The sequence below is a fragment of the Theobroma cacao genome, chromosome 3 (genome assembly GCF_053813885.1).
Source record: "Theobroma cacao isolate CCN51 chromosome 3, ASM5381388v1, whole genome shotgun sequence".
NCBI lineage: Eukaryota > Viridiplantae > Streptophyta > Magnoliopsida > Malvales > Malvaceae > Theobroma > Theobroma cacao.
In genome coordinates this window covers 45,056,989-45,076,121 of record NC_142641.1, presented here as the reverse complement: position 1 = coordinate 45,076,121, position 19,133 = coordinate 45,056,989, and the positions used below count along the sequence as shown (strand labels likewise).

Here is a 19,133-nt window from a genome sequence, read left to right as displayed (position 1 = left end):
TTTCATCAAATAATAAAACCCCAATCCTCACTCCCAAGATTCAAAGCCAGAATTTCTAATTAAGTTTTGATTGTTCAGTTTGCCCCTGGAGGCCAAGATGACTAACATGATGTAAGAGAATGTCAAGGAAATAACAATGAATAGGGAGAACTAAGTATATGTTCCAAAAGTTCCTGGGACACCATTAATGATAATTTGCAGCTAATTTCTTACGTTTTATATCCAAGTCATTCTGCTTGGTATGCATGTCATCTTAAACTCTTCAATATCTTCATTTTCTTGGTTCTAAGCCAAAAGATTAGTCCATTGTCAAGTGCCCCACTTAGCTGTTACGCAATTACTTTTCTGCTTGTTGCCTTTCCCCACGGATCATATTCATATCATTATCGAAGCTTCTGTCGCCTTTCGAACGTAAATTCCATGATAGTCATCAGTCGCTAACATTGATGCTATCGTGTTTTGATTCTGGCTTAAGAAAATTGGGATTATGGGTAGAAGCCGCCTACATTTTTCATTTTTGCTTAATAATAAAATCGATACAAGCGGAGAGATAGTCTTACGAATGGAGTGAAATATAAACGTTATCAATAATTATTAGATTTCTGTTTGAATTTGCTTATTTATTTATTTTAATGGTGTATCTATAGTTATAGTTATAATTATCATACAATACACAATAGATATGTATAATATGATACGACACGATACTAATAAAAAACTATATATATCTATGATTTTATCGTACTTGATTTAATATCAAAAGCATATTGTACTATATGTATTTTATGATATGAAACATATGGTACCATACAGTCGATACACTTTTTATAAGCTTAATTTTAATTAATTATTAAAAATTTTATTTTTTATTTTTTTAAGTTGGAACATGAAAAATTATATTTTATGAGTTTTAATTTTTAGATTTTAAACAAAAAAATACTAAAAAATTAAATTCCTTTTTAATTTTAACATGATAAATGTTTTTTTAATTTTTAATTAATAAATTAATATAATAAATGTATATTTTATTTAAAAATCTATATTATTAAGAATTATGTTGAAAGTTTAAATTAAAAAAATAATCATCTTTTCAATCTATGTCCTATAATCTTTAATTTTTTTAAAAAATATAATATTTTTCAAATTTTTTATTTTACATAAAAATATTATTTATAATTAATTTTAAAATTTTTATAATATTTCCTGAAACGATATTGGATATTAAAGGTAAAATATGTATCTCATATTTTAATTTAACGATTATGCCTATCCGATCGTTGTCGGTAGCAGATTCGAGCTTAAGCTGAAAAGTCTAAATGGATGATTGATGGCAACGATTTTTCCATAGCAGGTACGAGATGCTGTGACACTTTTGAATATGAGATTGACATTGGTGTGCTCTTACCAACTACTTTCAGTCTTCCACGCAAAATCCATGAAGCGAGCTCCATATAGAGGGAAGTGAGGGAGAGTAAACCTCACAGTTGCTAGCAGAACTAGAATTCATTCATTAAGATTGGGATAATCCCACTTTCTCTTTTGTTTGCTATTTCTTCTGTAATCAGATATAGAAGTAATGGCATCAAAAAGTTGCGTTCTTCTTTCTTTTTTCACGGTTCTTGCTGTATCCTCAGCCTATCCATTCAAGAATAAGCAATACAAACCATGCAAACACTTGGTTCTCTACTTCCATGACATAATTTACAATGGCCAGAACAGGGAGAATGCCACATCCGCCATTGTTGCAGCACCACAAGGTGCTAACCTGACCATCCTGGCAGGTCAGTTCCATTTCGGGAACATAGTAGTTTTTGATGATCCCATTACCCTGGACAACAACCTTCACTCAAAGCCTGTTGGCAGGGCTCAAGGCATGTACATTTATGATACCAAAAACACCTTCACCGCTTGGCTAGGCTTTTCATTTGTTCTCAACAGCACGAACTACCAGGGCACCGTAAATTTCATTGGAGCTGATCCCCTGATGCAGAAGACCAGAGACATTTCAGTTGTGGGTGGCACCGGAGACTTTTTCATGCACAGGGGAGTCGCAACTTTGACGACCGATGCCTTTGAAGGAGAAGTGTATTTCAGGCTCAAAGTTGATATCAAGTTCTATGAATGCTGGTGATAAAGCAAATTGAAGAACAAGTACAATATAGAAAATGAGATAATAAGTGAGTGAAAATAAGTATGCTTTGTTTTGTAGTGAGTGTGATAGGGCATGTGCTGAAATGTACTGAAACGTGAAACATCTACACAGTCAGTTCTGCACTCTATGATTCTTGTTGAACCTTTGCCACTTCTAATTCCTTTTCCAGTTAAACATTCTGTTATATGGAAATCCTGTTCGATCTTAGATTACACTATAAGAGATTTAACTGCTGAGATTCTTGTGGAGACCAAAACCTACATGATGTAAGAGAATCTTAGTACGTAGGAAATAACAATAAATTTGGAGAGCTAATTACTCCAAAATAAAAGAAACCAATATTAACCAATTTTCTAAATAATTCGTCATCCACAATTCGAGGATGCCTTTCCTTTGCAGCTATAATATCTCACGTTTCTTATCAAGTCATTCTGCTTGGCCTATTGAATACATGTTCACCAGAAGCGACAGAAGACGTCCCAAAAATTAAAGGAATTCCTACGGTGTCTGTCTTTTCCATTCATGTCTCAATTACACTGACTTCACCATCACCACAATATAGAAAACCTAAGTCCATTGCTAAATGCTAATAATCAAGTGTCTAATTAGCGTAGGTGTACCTTGCCTTCACTTTTCTGCTTCTTGTCTTTACATTTGGATCATATTCATAACATTATCGGAAGACTGAGCCTTTATGGCTGTCACTCTTCATCCGGTCTTCTCCAATATGGCAGTTGCTAGCATCGGTTGTCAGATTTTGACTTAGAAAAAATGGGATTCCAGCAGAAGTTCTGGGCTACAATTTGCCTTTTTACTTAACTACAAAATGGAATACAACTGGAGATGGAGCTAATTTGTGGTGCAGATACAATGAAATATAAAAGTCGTCCACATGTTTTAGACTTCCGTTTCACGTTGCAAGTATAATATTTTAGTAGTGCAACTACAGCGACAGCATTAGGTAGCAAATCCGTGCTCAAGCAGAAAAGTCTATGGGGAGGATTTAGGCATAGCAGGACAAGATGCTTTGATATACGTTGAATCTGAAAATGGAAGCTCTTGCTCTCTCTCTTTTTATTTTGCCATTCTACCCTTAAATTGACTCCTTCTGATTCGGTATTAAGGACTAATAATCCTTTGTGATATCCAAAATAAAGGCCATATATGGCAATTCCCATTCATCCTTGATCAAATGAAAATAATAAAGAATAAATAAATTATGGAAAGTGAACATATGTAGTATAGAAATTCAGTGGAGAGCAAAATTGACCTTCTATAATTTATTTATTCTTTATTATTTTACTTTGAACCAGGATGACTTGTAATTCTTTCTATACTAATGAACACCAAATTATTATCTTTCAGATAATGAACACGAAAGAGAGATTCTTAGCAAGGAAAAAAATGAAGGGATCAACTCTTCCTATAGCAATGGTCAAACAACATTTGATCAAGTGCTAGGGCAGTAAGACTGAAAGGCTAACAAGACCATACCCAAAAAGACCACAAACAGAAATCCCAGCCGCGTGGCTCAGTGGTACTACTCGTATCCTTCTGTCTTTCTTCAAGGGATCGATGTACCTAGAGTCTGTACTCTGCAGGCCTTTTAAAGAAGTCAAGCTCCGTTAGGCTTTGGAAATGGTACCGAATCCCTAGTCCTATGCCTTTCAAGGGGGATGTATGATCACTGATCAGCTCAGGAAATTAATGCTAATTTCCTGGTACATGTTCAGTCAAAATGCCCCCTTTTTCACCCAAATGAACCATTTGGTAGACTACCAACCTCCACCTATATACATGCTGCACTAGTACATATGGTCATTATGACAGCTGGAAAAAAATTATTTAATTAGATGGGGTGACTAACTAATTCTTGGTGAAAAAAATTAACTAATGTACTATTGTAACGCAATAGAATGCTACTTAAATTTAATTTACAAATTATGAGAAAAACACAAGAAAAAGAAACATTAAATATTAAATAATTTTAATTTGACAATACTTTTTATCATATTTTTATTTAAAATCATTTTTAGAATATATTGTTATCATCTTTTTAAAAAACTAACTTACAGAGATTTGCCGAATCAATACTTATAAACTTTTTAAAATTTTCTTATTTCTCCAATATGAAATTAAAAAATTTTATTTACGTTTCTTAAACATTTAGCGTGACATGAATTGTAAAGTGAAATTAATGTATGTTCGATTCTCAAAATATTAATAACTGTGAACTTGGTTCCATTGTCGCTGATCATATTGCCCATTTATTGCCGTAACATCCTTTAGCTTGCAGTCAACTAACTAAGTCCAAGGATTCCATAATTTCATTCATAAAGAAAGAACACTAATGTTGCTCTACCAAATCTCCCTACAGCATCCAATAATTGTGTTAATCTTTGATCTGAAGCTATCAAAACGATCAGTTAAACGCCTAGGGTGCCGACTGAAGAATGATTAAATGGATAAAGGTTGTCTCTTTTTGGTGGAAGTTACTGCTATCCAATCATTACTTTCAAGCCAATCGTTTCTTCATATTTAATTAACCAACAGAGTAACCCAAAAGTTTTGCAGTTGAAAGCTCTTGTATAAAGCAGCTCAACTTTTATGCAAAGCATACTATCACAGATTCCATAGTTTTTTTTTTTTTTTTTGTAACCTTCTTGCTCTGAAATGAAAATGGAAGCAAGGAGATTTCTGCTACTTCTCTTCCTTCTCTCCCTCCTCTCCATATCTACTGCTGCAACAACACGAAAAATCCGCGCCAGGAAACCTTGTAAGAGCATGGTGCTCTATTTTCATGACATAATTTATAATGGCAAGAATGCAAAGAACGCAACTTCAGCCATCGTAGGTGCACCGCAATGGGCCAATAGAACCCTTTTGGCAGGACAGAACCATTTTGGAGATTTGGCTGTGTTTGATGATCCCATTACCTTAGATAACAATCTGCATTCAACCCCAGTTGGTCGTGCGCAAGGCTTTTATTTCTATGATAAGAAAGAGATTTTCACTGCTTGGTTGGGGTTCTCTTTTGTTTTCAATTCTACCGAGCATAAGGGAAGCATAAACTTTGCTGGGGCTGATCCATTGATGAACAAGACCAGGGATATCTCAGTAATTGGTGGAACCGGTGACTTCTTCATGGCTAGAGGAGTGGCTACTTTGATGACGGATGCCTTTGAAGGGGAAGTATACTTTCGCCTTCGTACCGATATTAAATTGTATGAATGTTGGCAACAAGTTTAAGTACTTGCTATAGCTATGCCAACAATCGATTGTCAAATTCAAGTTGTATTTTTCATTTTCCAAATATTTGTTTGTTGAGTCGTGAAGAGTTTCATCAATGGCAACACTGTACGAGGCTCTATTGTGGTTAGGCCCTCTGAATATTGCGTCTCTGTTTTGTTATGCAAAGCTGTATGTTCGGTAAAAAACAATAAAAGTCTTTTAATTGCTTTAGCAGAGGCACAGTTGCTTTACTTCTCTCTCCCCCATGTTGGTACGTAGTCCTTGTCTACTAGGTAGTGTGGATAGAAAGAAATTAAGAACAGTAGTTGTAAAGTTGGTTTCGTTATTTTTGACGTTTTTGTCATGGCTTGTTCAATTGTCTTTAATAACACCCTTTTATGTCTTTCCATACAAAATCAGTATTAATTCGTGACATTTTATCGCATTTAATTTTATAACGTCTTCATTGTATTAACTCTTTTATTTATTGAAGAAAAAACTTTTAAATTTATCTCGATTTTAATTTTCGGATTACTTGTTATGGACTCATATTTTTAATTTATGATAATATAACAATAAATTAATTCTTTTCAATTAAGTGATAACCATCTATTATTTGTCAAAAAAAAAAAAGAGAATCATTAGTACACGGTCCTTTATAATTTGATGCCTTTACCTGCTTTTGGAGTTTTTGTTGCTTTGGTTGGTGAGTCCAACGAAAAGACAGATTTATTATTTCCAAATGGGGAAAAAGAGGAAAATCATTAACAATAGTTAAGGTATGATTAAAATATATAAGGTAAGTAGTTGAAACATTACTGAAAGGATAGTGACAATACAGGAATAAACTTTTTGTTAATATTAATCGACACCCATCATAGAATAGCACATAATTCGAATAAAAAATTAAGTAATTCTTAATGACAATTGATAGAAAAACATATTTTGATGTTATATATGCTAATTTGTTGGTTCAATTTTTTTGATTAAAAGACCTATTCAGTTCCTGTATTTTTTAATTTTATTCAATTTAATCTTTATACTTAAAATCAAAGCAATTTAATCTTTTGATTTTGAATATTGCGTCAATTCAATCCCTCTCCCCAACGACATCCAATTTTACCGTTAAAAAATGATGTCAACGATGATATCAGTGATGATGTGTCATATTTTGATGATGTGACATGTCATGTGATATCGAGTGATGACGTGACAACGCAACGTGGCACTATACGATGATGTGGCAGATCAAAAAAATTTTCAAAAAAAATGTTGTCACCGTCGTAAAGACTAAATTGAACAAAAATATAAGATACATGAATTAAATTGAACAAAATCTAGATGTTGAGGGACTAAATTGAAAAAAAAATTTGAAAAATATAAACCTTAAGTAGATTATTAATATGCTTATTAATAAGTCAAATATTTAAGTGTAAAAGATTTATGGTGTTAAAATATATATATTTTCTTACTTGATTATTTGATTCTAAAATATGTAAATTAATTTATCTTTTTTACAAAAATTAAGTTTGAATTCTTCTTCTATAAAAAAAAATTAAAAAAATTTCATACTTAAAGTCAAATTTAAATGAATATCTTGCATACGTTAAAATAAAATAATATAAAATAACTAAATATGTTGATTTAGTTATAACTTTCATAATTTACAAATACACATTATTTTGAAATTATTCAACACTTACTCAACTTACCTTTTATTTAAATTTACTCAAATTAGCAAAATATGTTGATTTAGTTACAACTTTCACAATTTATAAATACACATTCTTTTGAAATTATTCAATTCTTATCCAATTTATACTTTATTTAAATTTACTCAAAATTTTTTATAAAACAATTTTATTTAAATTCAAACATTACAATTAAATTCTGCTAAATTTAAATTTAAATTATTAATTTAGATCTACAAAAAATTTACAATAAAATAAAATGGTACAAATATTTATAGTTATATTTAACTTTATCAATAATAATTGCAATCTTTAATTTATGAAATTTCAACTTAAAAAATATAACTTGAAATATTAAACAAAATACAAACATAAAAAAATAAAAAAATTGGAAGGATGGAGCTCAGATTCTATAGTTGTAATAAAAGGTTTGTCATGTCCAAATTAAACAATTCAAAATAAGAAATTAATTTTATAATCATCACTAACTCCATATCTCTGATTTTCATCTTTTTAAAAGAAAAAATTAAATCAACATATTTTGCTAATTTGATTTTAGCTCAAGTAAAAAACTAAGTTAAATAAATTTCAAATTTTTATACTATTATAAATAGAAAAAAAAGAATTTATTTAGTCATTTTATATTATTTTATTTTAACATATTATAAATTATTTATCTAAATTTGACTTCAGGTATGAAATTTTTTCAATTTTTTTTATAAAAGGAGAATTCAAACTTAGTTTTTGTAAAAAAGATAAATTAATTTACATATTTTAAAATCAAATAATCAGTAAGAAAATATATATATTTTTTAACACTGTAAATCTTTTACACTTAAATATTTGACTTATTAATAAACATATCAATAATTTATTTAAAAATTTATATTTTTTAAATATTTTTTCAATTTAATCCCTCAATATCTTAATTTTGTTTAATTTAATTCTTGTATTATATATTTTTGTTCAATGTAATTCTTATGACATGACAAAAATTTATTTTTTTAAATTGTCATGTGACACTGATATGTCAACATGTCCAAAATACTAACTTGAAGAGATTTACAGGATCAATACTTATAAACTTTTCAAAATTATCTTATCTGCCTATATGAGATTAAAGAATCTTATTTATATATATTTTCTTAAATATTTAGCGTGACATGAGTTGTAAAGTGAAGTTAATGCATGTTCAATCCCCAAAATATTAACAACATTAAAATGTCGTTTTCTCTTTAAAACAAAACTGTGAATAAGACTGCATTGTAATTAACTGTGAAACTGATTCCATTGTCGCAGATCATATTGCCCATTTATCACCATAACATCCTTTAGCTTACAGTCAACTAACTAAAGTCAAAGGATTCCATAATTTCATTCATACAGTAAGAACACTAATGTTGCTCTACCAAATCTCCCTGCAGCATCCAATAATTGTGCTAATCTTTGATCTGACGCTATCAAAACGATCAGTTAAACGCCTAGGGTGCAGATTGAATTCAATGGATAAGGGTAGTCACTTTTTGGTGGAGTTACTGCTATCCAATTATTCCTTCAAAGCCAAGCATTACTTCATATTTAATTAACCAACAGAATAACCCAAAAGTTTTGCAGTTGAAAGCTCTTGTATAAAGCCGCTCAAGTTTTATTCAAAGCATACTATCACAGATTCCATAGTTTTTTTTTTTTGTAACCTTCTTGCTCTGAAATGAAAATGGAAGCAAGGAGATTTCTGCTACTTCTCTTCCTTCTCTCCCTCCTCTCCATATCTACTGCTGCAACAACACGAAAAATCCGCGCCAGGAAACCTTGTAAGAGCATGGTGCTCTATTTTCATGACATAATTTATAATGGCAAGAATGCAAAGAACGCAACTTCAGCCATCGTAGGTGCACCGCAATGGGCCAATAGAACCCTTTTGGCAGGACAGAACCATTTTGGAGATTTGGCTGTGTTTGATGATCCCATTACCTTAGATAACAATCTGCATTCAACCCCAGTTGGTCGTGCGCAAGGCTTTTATTTCTATGATAAGAAAGAGATTTTCACTGCTTGGTTGGGGTTCTCTTTCGTTTTCAATTCTACCGAGCATAAGGGAAGCATAAACTTTGCTGGGGCTGATCCATTGATGAACAAGACCAGGGATATCTCAGTAATTGGTGGAACCGGTGACTTCTTCATGGCTAGAGGAGTGGCTACTTTGATGACGGATGCCTTTGAAGGGGAAGTATACTTTCGCCTTCGTACCGATATTAAATTGTATGAATGTTGGCAACAAGTTTAAGAACTTGCTATAGCTATACCAATAATCGATTGTCAAATTCAAGTTGTATTTTTCATTTTCCAAGTATTTGTTTGTTGAGTCGTGAAGAGTTTCATCAATGGCAATACTGTACGAGACTCTGTTGTGGTTAGGCCCTCTGAATATTTCGTCTCTGTTTTGTTATGCAAAGCTGTATGTTCGGTAAAAAACAATAAAAGTCTTTACTTGCTTTAGCAGATGGACAGTTGCTTTACTTTTCTCTCTCCCATGTTGGTACGTAGTCCTTGTCTACTAGGTAGTGTGGATAGAAAGAAATCGAGAACAGCAGTTGTAAAGTTGGTTTCGTTATTTTTGACGTTTTTGTCATGGCTTGGTCAATTGTTTTTAATAACACCTTTTTATGTCTTTTCATATAAAATCGATATTAATTTTTGACATTTTATCGCATTTAATTTTGTAATGCTTTTATTGTATTAACTCTTTTATTTATTGAAGAGAAAACTTTTACACTTATCTCAAATTTTGATTTTCGATATCACTTATTATGAATTTATATTTTTAATTTATGATAATATAATAACAAATTAACTCTTTTCAATTAAGTGATAACCATCGATTATTTGTCAAAAAAAAAGAAAAGAGAATCATTAGTACACGGTCCTTTATAATTTGATGCCTTTACCTGCTTTTGGAGTTTTTGTTGCTTTGGTTGGTGAGTCCAACGAAAAGACAGATTTATTATTTCCAAATGGGGAAAACGAGGAAAATCACTAACAATAGTTAAGGTATGATTAAAATATATAAGGTAAGTAGTTGAAACATTACTGAAAGGATAGTGACAATACAGGAATAAACTTTTTGTTAATATCAATGGACACCCATCATAGAATAGCACATAATTCGAACCAAAAATTAAGTAATTCTTAATTACAATTGATAGAAAAACATATTTTGATGTTATGTAAGCTAACTTTGCTGGGTCAATTTTGTTTTCATTATAAGTGAGAAGCTATTTGCACCATAATTGCTATTATTAGAAACACTCAATTCGATTCAAAGAACATGAGTTGGGTCACCTGGTGCCTCGTGCCACCAATTATTATTCTTTTTTTCTTTTGGGCACATATTGGTCCAATGATTATGCCTAGGCGCAGTGATGAAGTTATATGAAGTATTAAATATAGATCACGTTTAAACCAAAATTTATTCTACGTAAACTCACTTAGAAATTCTATTTATGGATTGACCCTGGAGTAGCCAATCGGCCAATCCTCAAAGCAGACACGAAATGGCTGCTACAAGACTCACTTCAACCCTTGTGCTCTGTCTCCTCCTCCTCCTCTCTAGCTCCACCGCCACCCATAGGAGGAAAATCCGGTCACGTTGGCCCTGTAAGCAGATGGTGTTTTACTTCCATGACATTCTTTACAATGGAAAGAATGCCAAGAACGCAACTTCAGCCATAGTGGGTGCACCTGCATGGGGCAACAGGACGATCTTGGCAGGACAAAACCATTTTGGTAACTTGGTCGTGTTCGATGACCCCATTACCTTAGACAACAATCCACATTCAACCCGGGTTGGACGGGCTCAAGGCTTTTATCTCTATGACAGGAAAGATTACTTCACAGCTTGGCTAGGATTTTCGCTTGTGTTCAACTCCACTCAGCACAGACCACAGAGGAAGGATAACATTTGCGGGGCCTGATCCCTTGAACAAAACAAGGGACATCTCGGTGATTGGTGGAACTGGGGATTTCTTCATGGCTCGAGGGATAGCCACTTTGATGACTGATGCAGTTGAGGGGGAAGTTTATTTCAGGCTCCATGTTGATATCAAGTTATATGAGTGTTGGTAACCAGTGTCCTTAGTCACTCAAGGATTGTTTTTTCTTATGTTGTTCACTTTTATGTTTGCTATCATGTCTTCTTTTCACATGATATTTTAATTTTTATCGTATTTACATTATTCGAATTTAAAAAATTTTGATAACTGTATGATGTTTTTTTGAGTTTAAAGAATTATTATATTTCATAAGAGTTGTTAATTCTTTTATTACAAATTATTCATTACCCACAATACTTTAATATTTAATTTATTAATTAATACAGAATCTCTCTCTTAAAAAAATAAAAATCTAATCTCCTTCCCTCAAATAATAAAAAAAATTATTCGTTACCCACAACTTTCTTTCATGAAAACCATTAAATAGCCTTCATCAAACCTGATGGCCATGGTACAATTTTAGGCGTAGTTTGGTTTTGGGCTTTTGGAAACTCACAAGCTCTCTGACGTCCTTTAACAAAAGCCCATGGATATTGGTCCAATGATCTCATAGAAACAAGAATTCTTGACCCAAAGGTTAATTTTAAGCCCAAGCAATGGTTTCAAAACTTGACAGTTAACATGAAATTGTAGATAACCGCTGGATTTGTATTGGCGCTATTATCATGGGATGACTTTTATTATTTATCCATTTATCTATGGACACCATCATTTCTAAGGCGAAAACGAGAACCAGAGGTTGAGGTACAGAAGCAGGGAGCTGCTGAGAGAGTGTGAGAGAATGCGAGGCATAACGCTCACGGAGAGCGGATTGGTTGTTCTCTCGCTGTTGCCTCCATGTCTTAAACCACCCAAGTCTTTCACTTCTCATTTGCTTTCTTTGAATGTTAATTCTCTCTCCAAGAAGCAGTACTCCTCCAAGCTCTCTTCTCGCCACCAAAGCCTTCTTTTCTCTAGGTATACTTTCATTTCTTTGTTTCCTTTTCTTTAGAACTTTTCCTTTTGTTCTTTATACCCTGCCTGTCTCTTTGTACTGAAAAGTTACTAGCAAGAAAAGCAAGTGGTGAACCCATAAGCAGAAGAAGCTGCCTGTGGGAAATGCTTATGACTAGTGGGTGGTTGATCGGGGTAGTTTTAATATCTGTCTAGTGGGAGAAAGAATGGACATGCCAATTGGAATGACATAATTGTCAGAAGAAAAAGAAAAGCATCAATCTATTTGTTAACTGAAGAATCACATATAATTTGATCTTACTCTCTCAATATTAGGTGCCAAAATGCTATGCAAATGGTGGGGAGTGGAGAAGGCGATTCAGTTATAGATTTAAATGCTATTTTTTTTTATACAGGTGTTATAGAAATTGGTCTGAAAGGACATGTGAGGAACGGTTTGGGCGTTTTCTGCAAAAGGTTGCTGAACTTCAGCATGGCCTGGTAAGATTTCTTATATCAAGTTCCTTTTCTTCTTTGTTTTAATGATCTTAACTATGTAGAGAAGTTTAAATACAGTACTTGAATTTTCTGATGTTCAGTTTGGTACGATAGAATGTGAAGTTTAACCATATCATGTCTTAATGAAATATATGGCATATCTACTTTTAAGGTTTGATTCAAAACCCTAATCCTTGCTTTTTCCTTTTGGATGTTATAATTAGGAAAGAAATTGTTTGCCTATTCTCTCATTGTAGCAATTTTCTATTTTCATCAGTTAATGTTGCTGACTGACTGATAATTGCCAAATATTTTACCTAGCATTAATTCTGTGGCTTTCTCTCTGCAATATAGGAGTTCTTACAAGTTGTTATATGCATTTATCTGATTTCTTCATTTTCGACCAGGAACATAAGTATGTTGATTGCAAGAATGGGGAAGAGACTCGAGCATTGGGGCACAATTCAGAGGACTGTTGTGTTTCAGATCATGCACCTGTGAATTATAACTTGAGAAGGGGAAATTATATAGCTACAAATTTGGCAATCTCAAATACATTGTTTAACAAGCTGCTAAAGTTTATGGTTCTTTTTGGGTTGTTCACATTTCAAGGCTCACAACCAGCAGCTGCTGTCTCAGATATTGCTAGTGGGTTGCAGTTGATTCCTTACATAGGGGACCTTGGTGATATTAGCACAGGTTTTGCTTCAGTTAGGAAAATCTCCCTGTAACTTTTATGCATGATACTTTTATTGTTCCAATTAAGGCCTATGCATAGTAATTCAGCTTCACCTAGTAATTATGTTGAAGCTTAAAGCACTTCCTTCCGTTAACTGTTTAAAACTTAATGGACTCCAGTGTCCTTTAGAATTTAATGTTTAAGCAACTGATCTTTTCAATCTGGAAATATGACTGTATATTGTGATTGTTGAGGCATTAGCTACTCCTTTAGTTCTTTTTCCCCCTCTTAGTTGTAACAGTACTTATTTCCCAATTCACTTTCCTTTGTAAAGTTTTGAAGGAAAAAGAAAGAATGAAAACACTGCTAATTTCCTTTTGGTAGACTACAGTGTTTGCACATACAAACACACATCTTGAACTACTATAATTGAAGCATTTTCTTTTATTGCAGGCATTCTTGCTGATATTTTTCTCAGAGCTGGGAGACAAAACCTTTTTCATTGCGGTAAGACTAAACCACATAATATTTTATTAGTGTCGAGGAAGAATCTGCGAATGATCTTTCTTTCAGATGCTATTTTTAAGATGGGGTCAAATTTTGTATACTTGTCTGTCTAGATACATATCTCTTTCCCACAAGCACAAAGTTGTATCTTATTTCTTATTGAGACACATTAAACGCTTTGTCTTTTACCATTGTCATTTTGGCTTGGATGGATTCCTAGTGCTAACAGAAGATCCATTCTTTATATCATTTCTTTTATCCACCTTGAAGCAATTTCTTTTCCATTAGCACATGTGTATAAATTCCCTAGTTCTCAAACTGAAGATAGACTATTGAGTGCACCCTGATTTGGATGTTTTATATGCAGGCACTTTTAGCAGCTAGAAATTCTGCTGGTGTAGTTTTCATTGGGACTTTTGGTGCACTTGCGTATGTTGTTCTGCCCATGCATGGTGATTTAGAAGTCCTTTGCATTTTTTAATTTCATTAGATGAGATTCCTCATAGGTGTGTGCTTCACTTGGAAAACACATGGGAATTTCTTTTTAAATAATTGAAGTGTTTATCTATTATGTGCAGGGCAATGACAATAATATCTGTTGTTTTATCTATTATGTGCAGGGCAATGACAATAATATCTGTTGTTCTCGGGCGAACTTTTCACTATGTCGATGAACTCCTTCCATTCAGGTTTTTAACTTTAGATTTTATTTATATTCGAAACCTGGGCAGATAAAATTCAATTGTCCCAATGCATATTGTAATGCCACTAAATGCAACAAATGTGTATAAATTTGAGATATTTCTGATGCGTTTTAACTCAGCTATTTGCAGCACAAAGTTAAATCAATGGAAAAGATAAAATTTTCTTTTCTGCAGAAGTTTTTAGATCAATAAATCATTACACTTTCAAACAATTTAGTAGTTCAAAACAGCTAGGATGGCTATGCAAATTGATTAATTTCAAAAAATTTGGTCAGCAGTTGTCTTGATGCGTGGTTCATAAGATTCTTCTCTAACATTAGACTATTAATGCTCAGGTTCGGTGAGGCTGATCTGCCTATTGACGACATTGCTGCAGTGTGCCTTTTGGTATATTATCCTCTTTTTAGGCTTTAGCTGTGGGTGAATATGCAGAAAGCACATTATATGCCAAAAAATGTTCTATAGAGGAACCTGTAGCTTGGATTTCTTTCCCAACTGACATAAGAAGAAAATTAAGCTCATTCAACAAACTGCAGGTATATTTTGGAGTTTCAACATTGCTTGATGCTGCTTCAAGTGATAATCAAAAAGCGGATGAAGAACAAAAGGAGGTCAAACTACCACTTCCCTAAATGATGCCTTAAGAAGTTACCTGACCTGCCTTGGAGATTCAAGCTCCAATATTGGTCCTATTTTCAAGTAATATTTTTCATTTTAAAACACATTTAAATAAGTTTCACATCTTGTGGAATCAAACAGGCAGAACTAGCAGTTTCAGAATTTTCTGGAAATGGAGCTGGGATCTTAGCTGCTGCTAACACTGTTGTTAGCACTTTCATCTTAGTTTTCATTGCTGAGTGGGGTGATAAATCATTCTTTTCGACAATCGGTCAGTTCCAATTCTGCAAATTTACATTTAATGATAATTGCTATTGGGTTTGTTACTGTTAGAATGGATCATTGCTCTGTTATACATACTCAACACAAAAGATTATTATGAATCTATCTTTGATGGCTGAATTTACGAGTTTAGAATGACTTCTTTAGATCAATATAAAGTAGGTGAATTTTTTGGATGAATTTTAGTGTGGAAAAGAATTTCCCGTGCATTTACTTTCCACCATATATCTCAAGGCAGATGGGCATGATCAGTCTTAATAACTCAAGCTAATGGTCAACAGAAACATACAAGTTGATTATTTAAAGATGATGGAAAAAGGAATTTTTTTTTATCTATTCTTCAATCAAAAAATGCTGTTCATATTCTAATTGCAGAATTTCCGAGTCAAATATCATGTAAAAGCAAGCTAAATTTGCTTGAAATCTGTTTTTGTGGATGCCAAAGCACTTGGTCTTTTTTCCTTGTAAATTCCTTTTTCTGGCTATTTGGCGGTCTGAAACTGAGATGTTGATATGTTTAGGTATATTCAATCAGGATTGTTTTAATCATATAAGTTTTACCTGGTGAATTTCTCAAGCTAGAGTCAAGTCTTTCATACTCACTCTACCAAGCATGGCTGCCTCCCTCTCAATCCTATATTTACACACGGTTCTCTTCTTCTCATGCAGCACTAGCAGCTGCCTCTTCACCTCTTGGAGTCATTGGAGGCGCACTGGCTGGTCATGGTGTTGCTACTCTGGTACCTTATACTTGACCACACAAGAAACAACACAAAAATAGTCTTTTCTTTGCAGCCACTTTCAACAAACAGTATATTTGCAAAAACTGCTAGTTTACCATAAAATCAGGAAAAGAAAAAGATTGTTTTTTTTTTTTTTTTGCTGAAAACATGCTTCTGAAGTCAGAATTTACCCAATGCTAATAGTGCTACAGATCTCTTATAATATGTAGATCACAATTGCAGAACATAAATCTATAAATCAAAATTGATAAGATCAGTTAGTTGAACAACCAATTTACCTCAGGCATCAGGCCCCTTATCAATCCAATTAAAGTTTTTACTTTTTCTCTTTACAATTTTTAATACATTATTTTATAGACCTGATTAACTTGCAAATTCCTTCGACAGCTTGCTGTTTTGGGAGGCTCTTTACTGGGAACATTCTTATCAGAGAAGGTAAATTTTGGAACTTTCAACCTTGTTCATCCGTTCATCAAGGGACATCCCGGGCATTCCTTGTTCCCACTTGGTTTCTATAGCACTAAGCCAGGCAAAGAGGATCAGAGGCTTCATTTCTACTGCATACATGGAATTACAAAATCTCTAACTATATCTTTCGGACATACAAATAATTTTATTCTTAAGCATAAAACTTGAATCTTCCTTAAAATTATTAATATTAAGAATATAGTGGAAAGCTCGATGCTTCAAGATATTCCACATGGACTTGGAACCATCCTCGTCGAGTTTATAGTGATTTCAAACTTAGTGTTATCAGTATCCCGACCTTGTCTCATTCCTTTCCTCCTCAAGCCTAATAATTGGAAAATTATTCCAAATTATTATCTCGTGGCCATTAAGCCCCATTCAGATCTGGTCAATAATGATCTTTAATTTTCAGTGGAATATAAGTTATGGAATGGAAGTTTGGTTTGAGCCAGTCATCACCATATTATCTTAGCCGACAGATTTATTCTTTGGTATAAATCATCTAGTCCAACAATGTAAAGTCAGCATGGTATTTGTACCTTTAAAAGGTGCAATGGTTGGTCCAACATGTTCAGGCCACCACATATCATATTGTCATCCCATATGACTAACTCAGTTTTTGGAATATCTAAGCAACTGTGCGGATTGTGTGCCATTGGGACATCTTCTTCCTTTGCCCTTTCAATGCAACTGCTTAACTTTAAGCGATGAAGCATATTAAGCTTTCTTATATACATTTCATCCATCAAGTACCATTGAAGTCTTACTTTTGATTCTTGTGCAGGCTATTGCCTACATCGGCGGTACTCTTTTTCTCGTCTTCGCTGCTGTTACACTGATTGAGATTGTGAATTAAGGGTTGGAGAATATAGTGTCTGACATTTTTGTGCACTTGTTCAAGACTTGCTCTCTGCTCCTGGTATTGATGATATCTACTCTTATATCATGGATGTGTTACATATTGAATCAAATCATGAGCTGAAACATGATTGGATAGTTGCATTCTGTATGATATTCTTGTTGTTCAAGATCTGTAATCGGTGGCTGATATAATACAATGACAGAACTTTGAAGGCCAAGCAGGGCAAGTTGGCTAAAAATTTTAAGGAATTCACTTTCTTTTTTAACTCTTCAGGGTGTGGGGTAACAACGTGTACACGCATACAAGGGCGGAGATAAAGAGGGGGCAAAATTTGGATAGACGTGGCAGACCCATGCCCATCCGTTAAACCTTTTGACAGAGAATCAAAAAGGCGAGCCTCAAAAGATGATTGTGAAGGTGGACAAACCCCACTTCCTGGTTCTTTTCCTTTGCCAACTTTCTCCATTAACCTCTCTTTATTTCCACGTCTGCTGCGTACGTCGCCTATCTGTCCAATGCATACTCCACTTTCATTCCTTACTCTTTTCACCTCTGCTAGCAATATTGAGATTCATTATTGGAACAAATTTATAGTTATGTGTAGCAGCACAAGGAAAGAAATGCTAGAATCCACCTTGCTGATGTTCCAGATTATGTTAAACCATTTCCTGGGTATACCCATGACTTTACTTAACCCCATAAATTACCTGTAACTCTCATAGGACTACTGTGGGAGGGAGGGAGGGAGGAGCAGGGAATAATTGAAGTTATAACAGTTAAAGGAAGAAAGGATTTGAAAGGCAGGAGGAGGAGATCTTGTGGGGACCATGTGGTGGATTGCTGTACAGACAATGAGCTTTTTCATGTGACACAGACAACCATGCAATCTTAAACAATAATGATGATTCTTTTACTTTTGGTTTGGTAGTCACATGAAGGACCTCGTGCATTCACCACTGCACGTGCACCTTAAGGAAATAAAACCGAATATTAAACAGCATATTCTTCGTTGCAAATAAAGCATGACAAGCCCTTGGTACCCACTAAACATTCTTATAAGATTGACCTGACCAGATCCAATGGTCCAAATTCCATCCAGAAAGGAGTTAGGTATTACATTAGAAAATAAACTATTCTCCCTGTATGTTAAACTATTGCCAAGGCTCTGTTCACAATATAAAATTCATTCATGAAAAGTTCACCAACGTTCCAAACCCATTAACAGTAGAGTTGATATCACTTGGAAGTTTCAACGATTGCTAATCATAAAAAGGTGGGTGATGATGGATCTTTTTGGGCAGAGGGACCATTCTCGGAGATGAAGATCAGACGGCGAACAGTGAGGATGGGGAAATCTGATTAGTTGGGAGATTAAAAAAAATAAATAAGCGAATCGATTCTGTTGACTACAAGATTTGACCTTTCATCGCTTATCTCTTGTATGTATTAATGTATGTGCACCACTCTTTTGATTGAATCTGAATTTAAGCTTTTTCCCCTGATTTTGGTAAAGTGTGCCTCGCGGTATGTATATGCAAAAACGCTAAATCACTATAATGTAAAATTATACAATCATATTATAGTTAATAAATGTAATATAATTATGATTTAAAATTAATTTAATCAAATTGTATTGTATTTTATATTATTATTAACAAATTTTATTATTTTATTAAAAATCTTTTACAATGTTATAATTTATTTTTTTATATATAT

General features: G+C 33.5%; 4 protein-coding genes, 1 non-coding gene and 1 pseudogene across 6 annotated transcripts; 5 read left to right on the top strand and 1 right to left on the bottom strand.

The window, feature by feature from the left end:
* Positions 1-1,472: 1,472 nt before the first annotated feature.
* Positions 1,473-2,359, top strand: LOC18606622 (disease resistance response protein 206-like). Its single transcript, XM_007040336.3, has one exon. The coding sequence runs from the start codon at positions 1,577-1,579 to the stop codon at positions 2,129-2,131; it is 555 nt and encodes a 184-aa protein (XP_007040398.1). The 5' UTR covers positions 1,473-1,576; the 3' UTR covers positions 2,132-2,359.
* Positions 2,360-4,762: 2,403 nt separating this feature from the next.
* Positions 4,763-5,614, top strand: LOC108661087 (dirigent protein-like). Its single transcript, XM_018116882.2, has one exon. The coding sequence runs from the start codon at positions 4,826-4,828 to the stop codon at positions 5,399-5,401; it is 576 nt and encodes a 191-aa protein (XP_017972371.1). The 5' UTR covers positions 4,763-4,825; the 3' UTR covers positions 5,402-5,614.
* A 1,858-nt stretch (positions 5,615-7,472) lies between these two features.
* LOC148763861 (small nucleolar RNA snoR8a) lies at positions 7,473-7,565 on the bottom strand. Its single transcript, XR_016025633.1, has one exon. It is a non-coding gene; the product is annotated as a small nucleolar RNA snoR8a (small nucleolar RNA).
* Positions 7,566-8,676: 1,111 nt separating this feature from the next.
* LOC108661078 (dirigent protein-like) lies at positions 8,677-9,573 on the top strand. The gene has a single exon (XM_018116817.2). It carries the CDS (start codon positions 8,783-8,785, stop codon positions 9,356-9,358), a length of 576 nt encoding a protein of 191 aa, XP_017972306.1. The 5' UTR covers positions 8,677-8,782; the 3' UTR covers positions 9,359-9,573.
* A 959-nt stretch (positions 9,574-10,532) lies between these two features.
* Positions 10,533-11,267, top strand: LOC108661230 (dirigent protein-like; annotated as a pseudogene).
* A 548-nt stretch (positions 11,268-11,815) lies between these two features.
* Positions 11,816-18,330, top strand: LOC18606620 (GDT1-like protein 1, chloroplastic). Of its 2 annotated transcripts, XR_016025382.1 has the most exons (13): positions 11,816-12,080; positions 12,473-12,557; positions 12,962-13,264; positions 13,687-13,740; positions 14,108-14,169; positions 14,361-14,429; positions 14,780-14,831; positions 14,981-15,055; positions 15,204-15,333; positions 16,014-16,084; positions 16,475-16,522; positions 17,340-17,474; positions 17,691-18,330. XR_016025382.1 is itself a non-coding variant. In XM_088804765.1 (12 exons), the coding sequence occupies exons 1-12, from the start codon at positions 11,905-11,907 to the stop codon at positions 17,409-17,411; spliced, it is 1,197 nt and encodes a 398-aa protein (XP_088660891.1). In that variant the 5' UTR covers positions 11,817-11,904; the 3' UTR covers positions 17,412-17,682. The 2 variants fall into 2 exon arrangements, 1 of the variants encoding a protein (XP_088660891.1); XM_088804765.1 differs by lacking the exon at positions 17,691-18,330 and having other exon boundaries at positions 11,817-12,080; positions 17,340-17,682.
* The last annotated feature ends 803 nt before the right edge of the window (positions 18,331-19,133 follow it).